General features: G+C 38.6%; 1 protein-coding gene across 7 annotated transcripts in view; it reads left to right on the forward strand.

Moving 5' to 3' along the window:
- The window catches only part of pde5ab (phosphodiesterase 5A, cGMP-specific, b), a 110,356-nt gene that overhangs the window by 43,347 nt on the left and 49,005 nt on the right, over positions 1–18,004 (forward strand). For 6 of the 7 annotated variants that reach the window (XM_025899334.1, XM_005464017.4, XM_025899337.1 and 3 more), the window contains 6 exons: positions 2,452–2,974; positions 3,793–3,966; positions 10,131–10,220; positions 10,937–11,008; positions 11,321–11,410; positions 11,504–11,641. In XM_025899334.1, the coding sequence (XP_025755119.1) occupies positions 2,452–2,974; positions 3,793–3,966; positions 10,131–10,220; positions 10,937–11,008; positions 11,321–11,410; positions 11,504–11,641 (1,087 nt within the window). Of the gene's footprint in view, positions 1–68; positions 201–2,451; positions 2,975–3,792; positions 3,967–10,130; positions 10,221–10,936; positions 11,009–11,320; positions 11,411–11,503; positions 11,642–18,004 lie in introns of those variants that run through there. The other variant, XM_019349222.2, reaches the window with a different exon arrangement.

An 18,004-nucleotide genomic window follows, 5' to 3' on the forward strand; every position in this document is an offset into this window, starting at 1 on the left:
TACATTAGGGTCAGCCCTGTGGGGAGTCAGGCAGCTCAATGGGAGATGGAGGAGGAGGAAGAGGACCTCTGAGAAACTGCACATAACGAGCAGTTTGTCTCCTACGAAGTTTTACTTGCTTGGATATGCCCAAGATACCACGGACAATTTCACAGGCAGCACTTTTTATCATCTTCTCAAGGTTCTGACCTTCCATTCAGGTGAACAGAGCTTTGGTGACAGGCATAGAAACAGAATGAGTCACATGACCTTCAGCGTGTTTGAAAACTGGACCCGAAGTGGAGTGCATGCTCGAAATGTGTGTGGGTTGATTAGACAATGTGTTGGGTGATTAGAGAGATTCTCCATAATCACATTCAATTTAATGTTTCTGTTTACACACTAGCATACACTCTGTCTAATACACACACTCATATTTGATTTGTTCCAGTAAATGTCATCATTAGAGGCATCCAGTGGTTATCTCACACACAAACACACATAAACACATAGCCTTGATAAAAGTATTCTGGCTACCTTTATTGCTGCATTTATATTCATTCAATTTAAATCGTTATCACTGTTTACTGTTATTTAATATCTTATAATAATTTCATCTTGTAAGCCTGTAAAGAGCACTCTGCTTGCTCAACATTTCATCTCTTTCCCACTCTCACTTGTACATTTATTTCTAAATCTTTTTGCAAGCTTTCTCTTGTTAAATTTAAAGGCTAACTCTGAATACTCTCAAGTATTTGAGATGTGATCACTCAAATGAATTTTGAAGGTGGTCTAGCCGTATATGAACACAATTTCAGCTGTGTGTGTCCTGAACCACAGTGAGGGACAGCCTGCTTTTATGACTAAAAGCAGGCTGTTTGTGGCTGCATAAAGTTCTTTTGCATAAAGTTTCTGGTTAATTTTATAATAAAAAATATTGCTGGTTGTATAACTTACTGTATGCTGTTTGTTAGTGGACTTGGAGATAATTGCCTGGTCAGCGTGGGTAGTCTTCTCAGATATATAGGCTCAGATGGAGTTTTGCAAAACTAGACCCATGCAGGACTCTGGAATTCAGTGTTTTATCATTGCATTTAAACATCTGTAAACTCCTGACACTTTTATGTCGAGGTGTCTGCTGATACTGAGTTGATGTTGACGTGTGATGTAGTAAATGCAGAGAATAGAATAGAATTGAGCAGTCATTTAGACCCAGTCCAGCTTTCTTGAGTCCGGATTAGTCTGCATCCCTAGAAGTAGAATTAACAACCAACAGCTTGTTTCCCCAGCAAATTATTTACTCTTTTCCGTCTCACGTGCTCTCATGAATGTTGGTCAGCAAAACTTCCATTCTCCCTAAAGGATAGCATCGGTTTCAGACTTAAAATGCAAGAAGGAATAAGAAGGAATAGTTTTCATGAGTTATTACATTGAATGAAAAGCAGCTGAAGACTAATGTTTGTTTGTAAATAATCAACAATTCTTTTCTAAATTGATATAAATAGCTGTGCAACTTTGGTCATTTTTGCACTGTTTGCATTCATTTGAGTTGGATTTTAGTTAGTTGGTGTAAACAGGTTTTATGGAACCTCTGTAATTTATCTTCACTCAATGCTGATTCTGTTCTTTTGGTGTGGAAGCTCTGTGATCCTCATCTCAACTATGTCCTTTTGAAGTTGAAGCCTGTGAGCTTTGATTAGGTACAAAGAAGAGATTTTTATTGGATTAAAGTGTGTATAATGTGATCATCTGGTTAAATTTTAATATTCTTCTTCTTCCCACACTACACAGGCGTTTAAATCATTTCATGATGGAAAACATTTCCAATTCAGCCTGTAATGAGATGCCTAACAAATGATCTGAATTTGTATCGTTCTCCATTTTTATTCTAATTGCAGAATAAATTTCGGCAAACTGCTTTTGATTAATGTCTGTATTTGTTTTGATGCAGAAGCAGACAAGAATTTGTGCAGGAGTTTGGCTTTGATTAGCAACACAGCACTAATCACAGTTTACCTGTCAATCAATTTGCATTGTGCATTTACTTAAAAAGGCTTCATATATAATATAGTATAGCTGCAGGTAGTCGAACCCTGTGAGCCAAAACAGTATGTCTACTCACAGTTGAAGCAAATTAGACTGATTACCTCCTAACAACAGGTCTAACAATGGAGCATATTAAGGTTTGGGATATATGTGTGGGCAAGTGAGACAGTTCTTCTGGTCAATATGTGTACGAGATGTGGAAGAAATGTCCATGTGAAAAAGATCTGAGTGACATGGGTGGACAAATAGGTTAAAGCATCTCTGAACTTGCTGTTTTGGTGCCAGATAATGCAAAGCAACTTCAAACGTATTGTGCAGACAAGGCTTATTTGGTCTAAAACTGTTTTGGTATCATGCCAAGTACCAACAGCCTTTTAGGTGTGGGTGGCGTTTGACTGACTGACATTTTCTTTTTAATTTTGACAGGGAGATGGTGAATGCCTGGTTTGCTGAACGCATCCATTCCTTTCAGCCATCTGTGTCCAAAGAAAATCTTTCACAGCAGCGAGCCCACCAGTCCACCACTGACCTTGGCCCACCCTGTGCCTCCACCATCCTCCCACCTACCCTCAGCCACTTGGACAACCGCTGTCCATCCCCAGCTACAGTCCCCAGCCCGGCCCCTGGTACACCAACTCGCAAAATCTCAGCGTCAGAGTTTGACCGCCCACTCAGACCCATTGTGGTTAAAGACTCAGAGGGCTCTCTGACATTTTTGAGTGACGCTGACCGTGAAATTGTCCCTGTCAGGGGCTTGGTGATGGGTGAGGGTGGTATTGGTGGGGGAGGTGGGAATGGAGGTGGTGGTGGCCTTGAGGGTGACCGCTGTGCCAGGCTGCTGGAGCTGGTGAAGGATGTGTCGAGTCATCTGGATGTGACAGCGCTCTGCCATAAGATCTTCCTCCACATCAATGAGCTAATTGCTGCAGACCGCTACTCACTGTTTCTGGTACGTCAGGAAAGAAAGCTACAGTTGTAACTAATTTAACTGTTGCTCTGCCATCACCCAGAGCCCAAAACGAAGATACGCTTCTTTATATGCTCACTAGTACATTACAAGAGGTGTATTACATTGCCACCCTCGTTTTATTTAACAGTTTATGTAGAACAATGTAAATCTCCTGTCACTAAAAAGAGGTGCTCCCTAACAAAAAGTTACATATATGTATGAATGTTATTTTAAGTTTATCATAGTGGTAAGCTTAAAGCAGTTGTTACACAATGTAAAAATTTGCTTCTGAGCAGTGTTTTGCAGACTTGGATGGAGCTTTAATACAAGTATCAGGTGCTTCTGTTGCAAGCTAGAAGTGATTACCATGCTTAGCTAAGTTAATTACCCTCTGGCTCTAGCTCTGCACGCAATTGTTGTTCTTGTCTCATCTTGGAAAGAAAGGAAGTGTCTATAGCGCATGGTCATCTGGTAAAAACAAGAACCGGCTGTGGTTTATTTCATATTTCACAACAGTTACAATTATTGTGAGGCTATCTTATCATTGTGGCAAAAAAAGACAGTGTAGCAATATTACTTTGCTATAAATGCAATGTTGTAAATGCTATAGCTTCCTCTATAGCATTTTTTATGATTTAGTCTTTTGGAATAAAAAGTTAAACTCTAAATATAAGATGCTAACAGTCACCAAAACTGGAACATGCAAAAAATACATAATTATTTGTGTTTTTGTCATACGTACAATATTGGCTTATAATTTCTATTTCAGTCATTAGTTTTATTTCAGTTGTGTTGCTAATTTTTGTTTATTGTCTCAGGTGGGTGAGGATAGCTCCAACAGGAAGTTCTTGGTCAGCCGGCTGTTTGATGTGGCAGAAGGAACCACTCTGGAAGAATCTTCCAGTAACTCCATCCGACTGGAATGGAACAAAGGGATTGTGGGACATGTAGCTGCTACGGGACAACCACTCAATATCAAGAATGCTTACGAGGTGAGCACTTTTAAGTGTTCTTTAAAAAACAGAGATCTAAAAAACAGAGTAGTAGGCCTTAAAGGAAATGTTCTATCATGGTTTAAATCATATTTCTCTGAGAGGTCGTTCTCTGTCATGATAGGAAAATATTCCTCTTCTTCTGCCCCTTTTTTGCTGTGGTGTGCCCCAGGGCTCGGTATTGGGTCCTGTGTTGTTTTCTCTGTACATGCTGCCCTTGGGCTCCATCTTTGAAAAACATAATGTCTCTTTTCACTGCTATGCTGATGATATTCAAATCTACCTCCACCTGACTGGGGATGTTTCATCTTCACTACATCCTCTGTTTGATTGTCTGGGGGATGTTAAAGACTGGTTATCACGTAACTTTCGTACTTTAAATGAAAAGAAGACAGAAATGATCGTTTTTGATAGAAATATGCCTCTGTTTACCTATAAAATCCTAAACAATATGGCACCTGACTACCTAGCTGATCTCCTCTGTCTGTATAGCCCTAAGAGAGCACTAAGATCATCGGGCCAACTGCTCTTAGTGCAACCTAGGTCTCGGCTGAAGACCAGAGGAGACCGTGCCTTTGCCGTTGCCGCACCCAGGTTATGGAATACTCTTCCTCTTCATATTCGTGCATCAGATTCCATTCAGTCTTTTAAATCACGTCTAAAAACGTATTTGTTTAACCTGGCATTCAAGGCTAATTAGGGTAATTTACATCTGGCTTTGCATTTAGATTATGTAATTATTTTATATTCTATTTATTTTATTTATATCTGTAATTTATATTTTATATTGTGATTTTTATCTGTATCATGATTTTACTGGAAAGCACTTTGGTGTACTTCGGTCTTTAAAATGTGCTATATAAATAAATTTGATTGATTGATTGATTGATATCTTACATGAGCTGATATGCCGTGTGTTTGTGGGTGTTCAAAAACAGACTTATGTGTGCTTTAGTTTAGTTTGATCATTCTTGCTGATAGAGCTCAGACTTAAGTGGATATGAGAGGGAACAAAGAAAGGTGAGTAGGTCAAAGTGCTCCTCCCGAGTTTCAGCTTTTACCACACATGAAAATGTGTGGACATAGTAAAAACTAGCAATTAAATTTTTGAGACGCCTGCAGTGCCTGTTGGCTTTGCTCATGTAATAAAACATACATGGGTTGTGTTTCTTCATATCACTCTGAGTAGCCACATGGCAAAAACAGCTGTTGACAACAACCAAACAAATTTAAAAAAATACATATAATCAGAAAACATTATTTCAACCCCCACTGATTTTGTACGTATGGCCACAACCAAAGGCTATAATTTCAATGGCAGGTTTGTCTGTACAGTGAGAGACAGAGCAATAACAAAAAAATCCAGAAAAAAAGTTATAAAATAATTCGCATTTTCATGAAGGAAATAAGTATTTGATCCCTTCGCAAAAAGTGCTTTAGTATTCTGTGGCAACCACAGAGGTCACAGACATGTCTTGTAGTTGGCTACAAATTTTGCACATGTCTCAAGGAGGATTTTGTCGCACTCCTCTTTGCAGATCCTCCTCATTGCTCCCATTGCTCCCTACACAGAAAATCTGTGTAGGGAGCAATGGGATTAAGGTCTGGAAACTTACTAGGCCACTCCAAGACCTTAATATGCTTCTTCTTGAGCCAATCATTTGTTGCTTTGGCTGTTTGTTTTGGATCATTGTCATGCTGGAATACCCACCCAGACCCATTTTCGATACCCTGGCCGAGGGAAGGATGTTCTCACCCAAGATCATGGAATCATAGGCAACATTCCTCCTCCACCAAACACGGGTTGAGTTGATGCCAAATAGCTTGATTTTGGTCTCATCTGACCACAACACTTTTCACCCATATCTCCTATGAATCATTAAGATGTTCAATGGGAAAGCTCAAACAGGCGTGTACATGGGCTTTCTTGAGCAGGGGGACCTTGCTGGCACTGCAGGATTTCAGTCCTTCAAGGTATAGTGTGTTACCAACTGTTTTCTTGGTAACTAGCAACTTGGTCCCGCCCGCTTTGAGATCATCAACAAGTTCAAGTAGTTCTGGGCTGGTTCCACACCATTCTTATTGTCATTGAAACTCCACGGGTTGAGATCTTGCGTGGAGCTCCGGACCGAGGCAGTTATTTTATGGTTCTTCCGTTTGTGAATATTCACGCCAGCTGATGTCACCTTCTCACCCAGCTGTTTGGCAATGGTCTTGTAGCCCATTCCAGCCTTATGTAGGTCCACAATCTTGTCCCTGACATCTTTGGAAAGCCCTTTGGTCTTGGGCATGGTGCAGAGTTTGGAATCTGATTCCAAAGGCTCATCATTTCAACTCATCATTTCTTTGTTAGTGGGCAAACTTACAAAAATCAGCTGGTGGTTCAAATATTTTTTTCCCTTACGGTATAATTAGTCGTCTCTTTTTTTTGCAAGCTTAATGTAAAGCTTTATGTAATGTAACACAAAGCAATTAGTCACAGGTAATAATAGCATCAGTGTTTAAGTATTATTTATTTATAGATATGAATGACAGCACATTCATTTCTGCACAGTGACCCCAAACATGCCACTCCATTAAAAATTGTTTTGCAAAATATATTTACAAACAGAAATTAGGCACCATGTTGTCAAAATATAACAGCATCATATAGAGCATATTTATAAAAATATAAATAACATTTAGTTTAAACAAAAGCTCATTTTTTATAATTGTTATGTAGATGCTGTGTAAACCAGAAAACATGAATGCCACGTGGAGGTGCTGCATTGTTGAATTCTTGCCAATAGAACCTTAATGTGTTTTGCCACATGAATAAATAGATGCCTGTTTCTACTGTCATGCATAAGCTGCTCTTTTTTTGCACATGTGCACAGATAAAAGGCAAATTAGAGGCCCAATTACATTTATATAGGACACAAACATCCATGTTCTACAGGACAAATCCTGAGTACAGGGGAAGCCAGTACATGACTGCTAGCATGCTGCTGTTATGCTTGTACTGCATTGGCAGCGTGTTTGGTATCGTTGTTGTACTGAAAAATGAGCCTGTTGCTAATCACATACTTTCCAGATTGCATTCATAATTTGATCAATTTTGACAAGATGCCAAACACCACTCGCTGAAATTTAGCTATGGGTAGATGCATCTGAAGGGCCAAATGCATCTCCCTGTTTTTGTTTCTGTGTACTTTCAGAGTCTGTCAATCTGCTGTATATACTATACGCTGCACACCATGATAAGATATCCCAAGTTTTCAGCTAATAGTTCTTTGATAATAACGTTGCTGGTGCAAAAATGCAGTTTTATGCCTGTCAAACTGTTTTATTGTTGTAATTTTCAAAGATTCAAAGATTCAGCTAAAGAAATTGGAATAACTGTGTTACATGTTTTTGTGACAGGCTTAATTAATAGTCTCTGTTAAGTGTGTCAATAAATAGAGAAACATTCCTTTGAAAATAGCCTAGTCCTAGTCCTTTGAAAAACAAGGACTGGAGTAGAAAAAAAAACACACACACACACCAATGCCCAAATAAAACCTTTGAAAGACCTTCCAAAAGCCTGGAATACTACTGCTCAAGACCACTTTGAAAAATTACAAAACGGTCTGGAAGCCTTGAAGCAAAATAAAGAAATTAAGGGAAGCTCAAGACTTTTGCATAGTACTGTAAATCACAACATGCACAGCAGCAAATAAGATGGACTGGTGTGGTGTGATTTTGTGTGTGCAAAAAAGATTTCCTGCTGGGTACCATCCTCCTTTGATAACACTGTCATCTGGTTGCCTGCCAACCGCAAGATGGTGATTATGGAGCTGGAAGAGAAAGAGAGAGAGAGGAACAGATCAAGAATGACTTATGGGATGCGTGTGTGTGTGCGTGTGTGTGTGTGTACCTGCTAAGTGTGCACTTGGGGGTTCAAGTGTTTTTGAGTGCGTCTGTGTGTGAACCAGAATCAGAGTTCTTTATTAATCTCAGAAGAAATTATAATCATGTAGAATTAATGCCTGCATGGATTTGTGTCATGAAATTTTTAAAAAAGTGCAAATATGAGATTTTTTTTTTTTTTTTTGCTTCCAGGTCAGATTTAACTTGTGCTTCTATGGCTGACCTTATTTGCTTTATAGTTCCTCTTATTTGTGTCCAAATATAATAATGCGCACATGTTTGTGTATGCACCTCCTCCCTGTCACCACTGAAGCTGTGTTGGTGAATGCAGTGTGTTAGTCTGATTATCTCAGTGTTATCTCAGTGATGTGGCAAGCTGTGTGCTGCTGCAGAACCTCGTACTGCTTCCAGAAAGTCTATCAACATCATCTGAGGGACTCCCCAACCCTCTGATTGGATCTTTAACTTCCCATTAGTCTGCACAGGATTACATTGATTTCAGCAGCACAGGCCAAAACAGCTCCACCTCTGTCTGTTTATATTAATACAGCTCTCTGTGGACTGGACTAAATAATGTGTTTTCGAAATAGCCTGGACCAAACCAATTTACAGAGGAGCGTGTGTGTGTGTGTGTGTGTGTGTGTGTGTGTGTGTGTGTGTGTGTGTGTGTGTGTGTAAGGTGATCAGTTTATTAGTGCTGGGTGCTGGATTGCTGAATTAAACTGGGAGCATCTTTTCAGGAATGGAACCAAATGTTTGCCAAAGTGCTGTGTCTCACTGAATGGCCCTTCACTATGTAGAAAATGAGTTATATGATTTATACGGAAATAAAGGATTTCTGAGAAAATTAAAGGAACAGACTGAGTTTTGAGGTGATTATTCTTTCAAATAAACTACTGAACAGCTCGAGTGCATGCTGACAAAAAGCAATACAACCTGTAATAATTTTTAATTCAATTAATTTTTTAAAACTTTTATTTATTGTTTAATTTATGTAGCACTAATTCACAACAGTCATCTCTAGGTGCTTTATATTGTAAGGTAAAGCCTACAATGTTATAGAGAAAGCTGCAACAATTTAACAAATTCTTCCTTATTAGTATCCCCCTTTTAACAGGAAGAGATCCCTGATAAAATCAGTGGAAGGGAGGAGCAGCCATCTGCCTTAACTGGCTGAGTGGTGAAGGAAGAGAGATGAGAAAAAAGGAGCGTATACAGTGATAAGGACTAAGCACAAACTATGGGAGAGAAAAGCCAAAAGCTGAGGGCATGCAGTAGTCGTATATAAAACACATGGGTAGTAAAAAGAGGTGAGGGTAAAAGAAATCTTAAAAATAGAGAGGGTGTTTGTCTCCAGAACCCAAACCGGGAGGGTCCTGATATCTGACAGCTCTGCATCCCATTCTACCTTTAGAGAATGCAGTCTGAGACCAAAGTGCTCTGTTTCTCCTTGTTATACTATGTATTGCAGGACTGGACATGAAGCTACTACAGGTTCTGCATTGCTTGCATGATGCACAGTGTGCCTGTGTTGTTTTCATAGTATTTACACACGGTGGTGTGTACACCAGTGAGGGCTGAGCCAGTCATATAATCCATTACTTGCTGTGTTAAGAGTGTAACTGTGAAATCAGTGTAGAACTCCTCTTGTATGCATGTTTTTTGTCACATAAACACACAAATCTCTTGGGTCTAGAGAATCATAGAAATGGACACAGAAGCCGAGTGTTTAAAGGTCAGCTGGTGGGTGGCAGAGCTGCCAACAGGGGAATAGTTCTCTAAACAAAACATGTCTCCATCCGCCGGTCCTAGTATGCTCTTGTTAGCCTCTTTGTCACCGATCCCAAACAATAAGAGTACTAATGCACACGAGGTCTTTGTTTTGGAGAAAAGCAAGGCATTTGTTTGGTGATGATTGTAGCTGCAGGTGTTCAGCTACTACAGAGTATCTGCTTCTTTATGCAAATTGGACACCCAATTGTGGTGAGTACAGGTCACTGAACTGGTTGTTCAACAGATGGGAGTGCCTCACGCCTGTTTGTTGTACAGCTTGTACTTTGATACACTACAAAAACACAGAAAGCTGAGTATTCAAAGATGTTTGAAGCATAAAGCTTTTGGCTCACGGGGTTAGGCTCACAATATTGCTTTTGCATCTTTATTCAAAAGCTACAGCACAAAAACTACAACAGTGTCTATTGAAAGCTAATATAAGTATCAAAATGTTTGATAGCAGGTCTTTGAAAAGGGTTATATGCATGTTCTTGTTCCCCCAGGACCCCAGGTTTAACGCTGAGGTCGACCATATCACAGGTTACAAAACCCAAAGTATCCTTTGTCTGCCTATCAAGAACCACAGAGACGAGGTGAGATGCCATGACCAATATGATTTGTTATGTTTTTTTAAACCTTTACCTTTACATAGATAAGATGTTTAAATTCTAGTGGAGCTTTTTGTCCAGTATGTGCTAGCTATTACAGCAATCAAATCTGAGATCTCGAATTATCTGCTTAAGAAAGCATTTCTTTTTTGACAACCTTTTCTTTTTTTCTCCAGGGTGCTAGCAATAAGTCTGTCCACACACAGCTTAGCAGTTTGGCAGAGTTTACTGTACTTATTCTTTTAAAATGCACATTCTTTTATTCTTTTGTATTCTTTTAAATTCTTTTAGAGAAGCCCCCTACTGAGCATGCATCTGGACGATGATTGAGCATGCATCAAGAGATGTTTTAGAGAAGCTAAAGATAATTCATGCATTATAACATGACTCGTGATTTGCACTTGTGAGCCTCTGGCAGTCAGCTGCAGCCATTAAAACATTACATAGATTTGTGCCCCCATTCTCCATTTAAAAAGAACCTTGATATGTCTTATCCAAACCAAGCTTTCAGTTTTCCTATTAGTATAACTTTTAATAACATTAATTAGCAGATTATTTAAATGTAATATGAAAGAAGTATGCTCACCTCAGTGTGCATTCAGACTGATGGTGTTTCCCTTCTTATTGCAATACTAGTTTAATATGTTATTTTGGTAAGATTCTCTGGTTTTCACTTAACATTTTCATTTTATTTATTGCAGGTAGTTGGAGTGGCTCAGGCTATAAACAAGAAATGCGGGGACGGTGGAGCCTTCACTGAGCAGGATGAAAAGGTTACATCATAGTTCCACCTAAAATAACACTTTTTAGAAATTTAAAAACCTTTGAATTTTCAGCAAGACATCATCAAAGTGTGTTACTTTGTACTTGAATTGGATAATATGACTTATATCTGTTAAAATATAGCTGCTGATCAGATTTTATGAAGCCATCCTTTAATAAAATCCTGTTTTTCTCCATAAGGCCTTGCTCATATCATCCTCTCTTTGCTCTCTAATTCGCTAATGAATCTTTTTGCGTACATTTTTCCCTTTATTTTTCCTCTCTTTCTGGTACTCAGATGTTGCTCTGTTTCTCTCCAACAGGACTTCTCAGCTTATTTGGCGTTTTCAGGCATTGTACTACACAACGCACAGCTGTACGAGACGTCGCAGCTGGAAAACAGACGCAATCAGGTGGGTGTGAATGTGTTTTTCCGAAGGTTAGCGTGAACATACAGTCATGCTCATATCCATGAATGATGTTTATGTGTGTGTATGTGTTTGTAGGTGTTGCTGGACCTGGCCAGTCTGATCTTTGAGGAGCAGCAGTGTCTGGAGGTTTTACTGAGAAAGATTGCAGGAACCATCCTGTCCTTCATGCAGGCCCAGGCTTGTACCGTCTTCATCGCTGACGAAGACTCAATGGTCAGCACACACACACTAACACACATCCTCGCAACATGCTAATGTTTCTGTAGCCTACTTGGTGTGCAAAATCTATTTTCAAAGAATGCAAACTGAGGTGATATGATTGACTGGCTAAATGGATGTTTGATTTGTACGATAATGGTTGTTTAAATGCAGCGCATTAAGAGCCCAGGGCAGGAAGATTTTGATTTGATGTCATTTAAAGTGAGGTTACAAAAAAGCAGCACCTCAATGAGTTCATGTGTTTCATTACAAGACATGATGAATATCTTGTAGACAGGTCATATATAATATGTGTAAACTAGTTTAGTTGGTTACATTCTTTATTATAACTGGACATTTTGTGTGTGATAGATTCTGGCAAATATATTGGTTGTGCGTGTCTGACAAAGAAGAAATGTCTGATGATCTATTGGAATATTGGATTTTTTAATTGGTTTTAAAAATCCTATTGTAGTTAGACTTTAGAACTTGAGCTATTGGTTTGAATGATTTGAATCTTTCCGGTGTCAGTTACGAGATCACAGAGATTTCAAAAAAGAAGAGATAGCAAAAAGCTGTCAACTCCCACATAAAGTGGCATAGTGTCTAATGATAGATTTATCAACATGTAAAACTTGGTGCTTTCTCATTTTTTCTTTTTTTTTTTTAGCTCTCGCCTTCTGGTTTTATGTGTAGTTATAATAGACATACACTGATGCTGCATTATTGTCATCCTAGAGCCAAATACTAACATTTGCATGTTGATGTACTGCAGAATGCCTTCTTATGATATAAACTTGCAATAAAAAGTGTGTTTCGTGGTAATTAGAAAACAATTTAGTACATGTCCCATATTAACTGTCAGAGAGAAAATACAATCTGATAAGGCAGGAAAAGTTTAATGAATAATTCAGTGGCACAAAGAAAGACAAAGTGAACATTTCTTAGTGACACTTTGTGCAAACATTAAACTACAGTACACAGCCTCCAGAGAATAAAGTCAAAATTAAAAAATGACAAATGTATCAAACAGGAAAGTGAAGTGAAGCGATTTGGAGGAACAATACAGTTAGTGAATAGTGAGATATTAAATAAATAATAAGCTTTACTATCAAATACAAAAACATTGTAAACTTAGCCTTGTTGTTTGCTATATTCCTTAAAATAATGGGACATTTTTAGTTCTGCTTTGTCTCTAACTGTAGATGACATAACAAGTTAAGGTTATAAAACAAGGATTTACAACAGCAAAGTGTGATTCTATTTTAATTGTTAATTCCAGCAAGCAGCATGTGAGATTAGATTTTAAGGAGAAATCATATTTTATATTTTTTTATATCTTTTTATATAATATATATATATATATATATCTGGTACTAAATAGCTATTGCAAAATAGTTAGATTTCAAAATGGCCATTTTGGTTTCTTTGTTTTAAAGACTCACAGTTTCAAGCTTTCAAATGGAAATCTGTTGCATTGCATTCTCCATTGTCTTTTTTTGGCTTCTTGTGATCATTCTGGTGTTAAAAATATTTCTTATTACCTTCCATGACCTGGTATTATTAGTTACTTTACATTTTTTGTGTAATCTTCAGACAGATTGGTGCCTTTCTTCAGGATTTCGTCTGTGCACTACTTTGTAGTGTGGTGATTGTTTTTTTTTTCACCTTATTCCCTTATCTTTTCTTCGACAAAAGATATCCACCTGGTTAGGGCTGGGCTATATCATACCGTTCACGGTAATACCGGTGTGATTTTGGGCAATGATAGGAAAATGAAGTATCGCGATAGAATATGGGTAAAACGCACATGCGCAGTGCCTATGTTTACATACGCACATGGCGGCGATGCAGAATGAGAAGAGCGAAAGTGGATCGTTAAATGAAACGGATGAACCAGAATTGGTTTGTAAAAATGCTGCAACTTCAGTGGTGTGGAATTGGTTTAGCTTTCGTCCGTCAGATACACAACAAAGCACTATATTTGGTAGAGCATGCTAGCGGGCCGTCGTTATCACCGTGTTGTTTGGAAAATACGGCACACTTAAAATCAATCCTTTGATTTTTCTGAAAATCGACAGTGCCCCTTATAATCCCGTGTGCCTTATGTATGAATTCTGGTTGTGTTTACTGACCTCGAAACGATTTTATGTGGTACACGGCGCTCGAAAATCTGTCAAATGTTTTAGTACGACTTTGCTAAGCTACGAACCCGCACTGCTTGATGGATTGTCGGAGCATTACGGCTATCGTAGGCAGGAGCCTCGCGGAGTGATACGTACTGTGCTTCAACATAATATTACCGTATTGTGTGTGTATAACCTCTTTTTAAGTTTTGTGGATATTATACATGGTTATGCTGAGGATATGTTGGCCAATTTCCACTGGAAATGCCTTTTGGTTAAACTGTCGGCAAGGAATTTGCACTGTTACATTTTTATATAACTTTAATGCACATAAAAAACAGCTGCTTGTTTAAGTGAAAATACATTGATGGGGTTTTTTGCACTAATAAAGTTGTGGAGTTGTAAAGTATTTTGTCTAGTGTCAATTATATCGTCAGTTATATCGTTATCGCAAATTTTCAAATGTATATCGTGATAAATATTTTTGGTCATATCGCCCTGCTCTACACCTGGTGTCACGAATGCTTGATTAGCTGAAGGGTTGCTAAGTCAAGCTTTGAGACTGTTTCTAAGGGGATTATTGGCACACCTTTAAGCGCACCATTGCATATTTACTTTTTGAGTATTTACTTGGCTGGTTTACACAAATAAAAAAAGGGTTAAAGTTAGCAACCTTAACATGCTGTATCTATCCATGTCACAAATTTTCACTGTGAACCTCAAAGAAAATGCTCGTTCTTGGTAGTAAAATGTTTAGTCTAGTCTTGTTTAGCACTTTTAATATTTATTTTATATGTACTTTTAGGCTCTAGTCATTATCTTTGTGGCCATCCTTGTGGTTATTTTGTTGTTACCTCCACCAACATGTTTTGAGTAATGTGTGCATGCAAATTATTGTTCTGTCTGTAAACAGAATTGCTCTAAAAGTTTTGGATGAGTCGGGTAAAACAGTGGTTCTACAGTGTGTTCATTATAACAATTCATTAAAATTTGCCTTACATCCACGAAGGTCTTTAAGGTCAATTAAATCTTTTATTGGTCAAAAATTAACAAAGAGCCCTATAACTTACAAACTATGATTCTTACAACTGTGGTGTGTATTGTCAACATATAGGAAGTACCGTAAAGATATAAATAAATAATTAAAGATTTCAAATATCATGTCACATTTGGCCTCTGACCCCTCCTTCAAGGTCAAATAAGGTAAAACTTATTCATAAAATATATTATATTTAGAACTGTGCTTAAAATGCCTTTGTTTGTATTGGCAACATTTAAGAAATGATACAGATATATGGGGACTTTAAATATCACATTATAAGTATCATTTCACCTTTGACCAAATATCTGACATCTGCCTTTCTTTGAAGTTGACCCCAAAATGTGCTTTTTTACTGCACTACAAACTTTTAAAGATACATATAAAGAAAGAAAACAAAATCATTACATACAGAATACAATACTATTTTGTTAAAAGTAAAAGCTTCTGTGAGCAGCCTTGGTGGAGGTTTGCACTCACTGAGTGCTTCTTGTTTATGTATGTTTTCATGTGTCTATTTGAACAGGACCTCTGCCCTTTTGCTTGACCTATCCAAGAGCAGTAATTCATTGAGAAGATTAGAGGTGTGATATTGCTTCCAAAGCATCATGTTACACCCTACATGCTATTTTTATCACCTTTTTTTTAACTATCATGGAGCTCCTTGTATGGTCAGAAATTTTCGAAGCTAACACTACTGACAGACACTTCAGGTAGCTTATATAGGCCTTATGTAAGGTGCTTTATGTTAACATTAGTACAGTGGGGAATGTGTTAGATCAACCTTTGAACAAGAGATATTTTGGGAGATGGAAGAAACTTTTACAAACCAGGTGCTCCAGGGTAAGATTCCACTGCTGAATGAAACACTGCACTAAACAGTGGTTTGTTAGTTTTCCTATTCCTCTGTCTTGAACAAGACCATTCAGTTTTTAGTAAGGCAAAACATGTAAAATACTCTTAAGCAAGAAAAAATAGGCAGTGGAATAATTTTTTAAAATTCATTTTTTAATAATAGTGGTGCAAACATTGGAGAAGATGTTATGTCCCCCCCGAAGGGGTCTAGGCATGCGAGTGAGGGGACCAGTAACAAATGGGTCTGGAAACAGAATGAAAAGGAAAACAGACAGAGTTGTTCTATAATAATATAGTTTTATTACAAATAATATAGTTTTATTACAAATGACGTTAACTTAAAGAGCCGGCAACGCCATTTTACCAATAATGCCAACGAAACAAAGGAAACACTCGCAGCAACAAAAGAGAAAGCTATCAAACAAATAAGGGAGGCACTTCTCACCACGGGGAGACACTTCCAGGGCCCACAAGCCCGTTTACTCACTAGTCAAAGGAGGCTGTCTGTCCAAAACCTAGCAGAAAAATGCATAGAGCCACAGAGGGGAAAAACCACACTTGCTCACAGCTTATCCCCAGCTTATATAACCTCAGAGGTGATTGCTGATTCAGGTGGCAAACGAGGCTAATCAAGAGCAGCTGTGTCCTGGGGAGAGAGGAGCATGAGAGAGACAGAGGGGGTAGGAGTGGCAAGAGAGGAGGAGGCGGAGAGAGCGGGCAAACACCCCACCCACACACTCCCACAGCCTCACAGGATGTAACAGAAGATAAGAAATTTTGATAGTTTTTTTGTTAGTTTGTTTCTTTTTTCAACTTCTTTTATTTCTGTCCAGTAGTCAAGTGGTAATTTGTTTTCCTGAGCAATGATACCTATTTTTAGGAAGTGGGGAGCAAGCTGAATGCACCTCGAGTGCAACTCTATCGAGGTGCATTGATGTCACAGTACGTATGCAAGCGGTGACCTATACTGTAATATCAAAAATCACTACATCAGTGTAACTCGTTAATTTGTAGCTATGCTTTTATGAGTAATAGTTATTTTTTTAAAACAGAGTTAATATTACATGACTATGCTACTTAACTAAGATGGCACATAGGGTTCTGATGAGTAGAAAATCGCCTTTAATGCATGACATTCATCTTTATGTCTGTATTTTTAATGTAGAATTAAAGGTTTTAATAGTTATATCAGTATATATCAGTATATATGTGGTAATCACATTGCCACCATCGTCCCTGCCAATGCGCAGCAGAGAATGAGACCCTAGGGCTGGAAGATAATCCAAAGATAACACAAGAAAAGTTGGGGCAATGAGCATGAGGAAGCAGGCAGGCTGGCAGCTGAGCAAAACACACAGTATTAAACTACAGGGGTTTCAGTGACTGGGCAGCCACAGTGAGAAAGTCTATACAAGAAGTCACAAAAGCTTTAGTCACAGGAATATTTATTTGGAATCAATTTCCTAAGTAAGAGTTCCCACCAAAGATGTTGGTGGAAGGATAGTTTCTGGCTTGGAAGATCCGTCCTTGGGGGAATATTGAGCATCTGGCTTTACATTTTGTGAACATTGGTGGTTATTTATTTTGAAATTTAAATGGGTAAAGAGCAATGTCCACCTGGCCTCACAAGAATTGAGACGCTTGACTGCTTGGATGTATGCTAGGTTCTTGTGATTGGTCCAGAGATTGAATAGTTGTTCTGTACCCTCAAGCCAGTGCCTTGACTCCTCTAATGCCAACTTACTACAGTCAACAGCTCACAATCTTGGAAGTCAAACAAAAGGAAAAGCAGGTCCAGGGATGTATTTTGTTATGATGATGTTGAGAAAGAACAGCTCCTACACCTGATTTTGAGGTTCCCCTGCCACGATGAACTTGTCCTGGATGTTGGGTTCTATGAGGACCAGGGCGAAGGAGAACTTCTCCTTCGGGAAGTTAAACATACATCGGGCTGTCAGCTCCCACTGAAACAGGGCTTTGGTAGATGTTAAACAGGTAAATGAGGAATATTCATGATGGTCAAATGGTGGCCTGTCAATACATTGCAGGTGATAACGCGACAAACTGGCATCAACTGGAGAATTTCCACAGCCTTTAAAATGCTTGGAGAAAGGCGAGTGACCTGAGACCAGAGGCCTGCTGCCAGGTGTGTTCAATAAAGGTGGAGACAGGACACAGCAAGGCAGAACCTCCGGAGACAATTAAAGAACCAAAGTGAGAGTGACGGAGTGCGAGACAGAGAGAGAGCAAGGACGAGCAAAAATCACCACACACACCAAAACTCAGAGCCCAACTGGGCTGCCCAGGAGGACAGAAGAACTTCAATACTGTGGATTTAGTTGGAGTTGGAATAGCTGT

Source organism: Oreochromis niloticus, linkage group LG3 (genome assembly GCF_001858045.2).
Source record: "Oreochromis niloticus isolate F11D_XX linkage group LG3, O_niloticus_UMD_NMBU, whole genome shotgun sequence".
Taxonomy (NCBI): Eukaryota; Metazoa; Chordata; class Actinopteri; order Cichliformes; family Cichlidae; genus Oreochromis; species Oreochromis niloticus.